This window comes from Penaeus japonicus, unplaced genomic scaffold (genome assembly GCF_977035675.1).
Source record: "Penaeus japonicus unplaced genomic scaffold, GWHDUDI00000001_assembly GWHDUDI00000008, whole genome shotgun sequence".
NCBI lineage: Eukaryota > Metazoa > Arthropoda > Malacostraca > Decapoda > Penaeidae > Penaeus > Penaeus japonicus.
This window is the reverse complement of record NW_028234410.1, coordinates 11,562,544-11,565,043: the sequence shown is the minus strand read 5'-3', so window position 1 is coordinate 11,565,043 and position 2,500 is coordinate 11,562,544. Positions and strand designations below refer to the sequence as shown.

Genomic DNA, 2,500 nt, shown 5'->3' with positions numbered 1-2,500 from the left:
TCTATTTTTCTTCTCACTTTCTTTATCTTTTGTTTTGTTTTTCCCCCCTTCTTGTGCCGTGTGGATTATCGTGTGGTTTTGAGTAATGGTGTTGGTAGTGATGTTGTAATGTCAGTATTGATGATGATGGTGATGATGATGATGATCATTATGTTAATGGTAATTATAGTAATGATAATAGTAACGATCATAATAACAATGATAATGGTGTTAATAACAATGTTTATTATCATCATTATATCTATAATTATTATCATGATTATCAGTATTATCCTCGTCATTATTGTTATCATTATTACTATCATCATCATTATTATCATTATCATTACCAACATCATCAATATCATTATCATAATGATGATGATAATGATAATGATAATAAAACATATGAATAAGAAAGAGAAAAAAAAACAGGAGCTACAATAACAAACAACATCAAAACTACTGATAACAAAAACAACAGAGTAAACACCGAAACACGGTATGTCCAGAAGCATTACCGAAATCTGAAAAGTCTCGAAGTTTACCTTTTAATCTTTTTGCTTTACTTCTTAACCAATTTAAAGTTTACTGTAAAAAACAGGGGCAGTATTTCAATAACATGTGGATGGAGTGAACTAGAAATTTATGAAATGTTATGTAGTAAATGCATCCATATATTCATTCCTTTCTCTCTCTCTCTCTCTCTCTCTCTCTCTCTCTCTCTCTCTCTCTCTCTCTCTCTCTCTCTCTCTCTCTCGCTCGCTCGCTCGCTCGCTCGCTCTGTCTCTCTCTCTCGCTCTCTCTCTCTCTCTCTCTCGCACGCTCGCTCTCTCGTTTTTTTCTCTCTCTCTTTCTCTCATTTACTCACTCACTCACTCATTCGCTCACTCACTCACTCACTCACTCACTCACTTACTCTCTCTTTCTCTCTCTCTCTCTCTCACACACACACACACACTTATGTGTGTGTGTGTGTTTATGTATGTGTCTGTGTGTGTAGATACAAGAAAAACATACACATCATGATTGCCAACCCCTACCTAGCCGAGAAACCAAGGTAGCAACATTAAACTCTCATAACCAAGTAGCCAAGAGGTTTGCAATTATGGTAATGCTAATGAAAGTTCTACCTTCGCATTAACAAGACGTTTTGATAGCATAATGTAGTGTTTGGTCTAACCGCTGCAGGCAAGAGGGATAAATCCTTCGAAATTTAAAACCCAAAACGCTTCGATTCTTAACATGAGAAGTGGAGAGGAAATATTCCTTGCTGTTTTGAAAGACAACCGAACGATTTGCATGATCGAGGCAAATGGTAATTGATAATGATTTAACAATTCAATAAAATTGAATCATAATGAAAATGTTCTTTATGATTAACCCTCTTCTTCACGAGCTCAATAAATGGGCATTCCTTTGATTGTTTCTGCCAATCAGCAGCGGCAATTGAGCTGTCCTGATTGGTGATTGGTTGCTGAGTTATGGGTACCCGGATGATGAGGGCGGAGCTTATCATGGAGCCATGACAGCAACAACTTCTCCACTATTCTTTCGTAGTCTACGACTTCATTAACAGAATGTTGATGCTAATTTATTGTAAAATATTCAGAATATCCAAAACAAAGGCAATTAATTAAGGAATATCAATAGGATATTTCCAGTTTGAATCTGACGTCCCCGTTTAATTTACTAATTCACATTCATAGACTATTCTGTTAGCATAGTTGCCAAGAAAATACTCTCCACGTATTAGTTATTACCGTACACTGTACATACTTTGCCTATTCTTTAGATAGGTTGATCGTGAATAACTATTTCATACAATTACACTATCATTATTTTTTACAAGAATAGGCAAGACAAGCCGATGCATAATAAACGAGGGTGGAAACAAGGAACATAGCATGAATAAAAGTAGGATAATGGAACAAAGGGCGATAGAGAGGGAGAGAATAAAAGAAGGGAGGGAGAGGTACAGGTGAGACGGAAGACCAATGGCCAGGAAAATGGGAAAAGGCCAGTGGAGCCACGGAGATGTATGGTAAATTAGGGGAGTGGAGGGTTAGTGATAAATGGAAGACAGGGGACAGGTGAGTTAAAGAAGAAGAAGAAAAAGAAAAAAAAACAAGAGAGGGGAGGAAGGTACAGCGACAGGGAATAAAGGTGGGGAAGATGGATGTGCGTTTAATGGCGGTAAAAATGAGTATAGACAGTAATGGAAAATAGGGATAAGTGTGACGAAATACTAATGATACTAATGGTGATGATGATTTTAGAGATTTGATTTAATTAACGTTTAATCGGTGAATTATTGCCACAGGAAGCCCAACCTTCCTCGAGAAATAAGATTTGAACTGTAAATCCTCCCCACACGAGATAACTTCCCGAGTGATAGCTAAAGTTCACATCAAAATGATTCCAACGAAGTTTACCTAAAGACTTATCACATCACTCACGTATATGAGCTTCACTCATGGAATAAATTCACCCTCACGGAAATCAAGTGGTGAGTGAAGGT

General features: G+C 37.0%; 1 protein-coding gene across 2 annotated transcripts in view; it reads right to left on the bottom strand.

Annotated features, from left to right (window-relative positions):
* Window positions 1–1,510: 1,510 nt before the first annotated feature.
* LOC122246241 (uncharacterized) overlaps window positions 1,511–2,500 on the bottom strand; it is a 247,692-nt gene continuing 246,702 nt past the window's right edge. For both annotated transcript variants that reach the window (XM_086539082.1, XM_086539081.1), the window contains one exon: window positions 1,511–2,500. This exon is cut by the window's right edge and continues 99 nt beyond it. In XM_086539082.1, coding sequence (XP_086395208.1) covers window positions 2,450–2,500 — 51 coding nt within the window. In that variant the 3' untranslated portion in view covers window positions 1,511–2,449.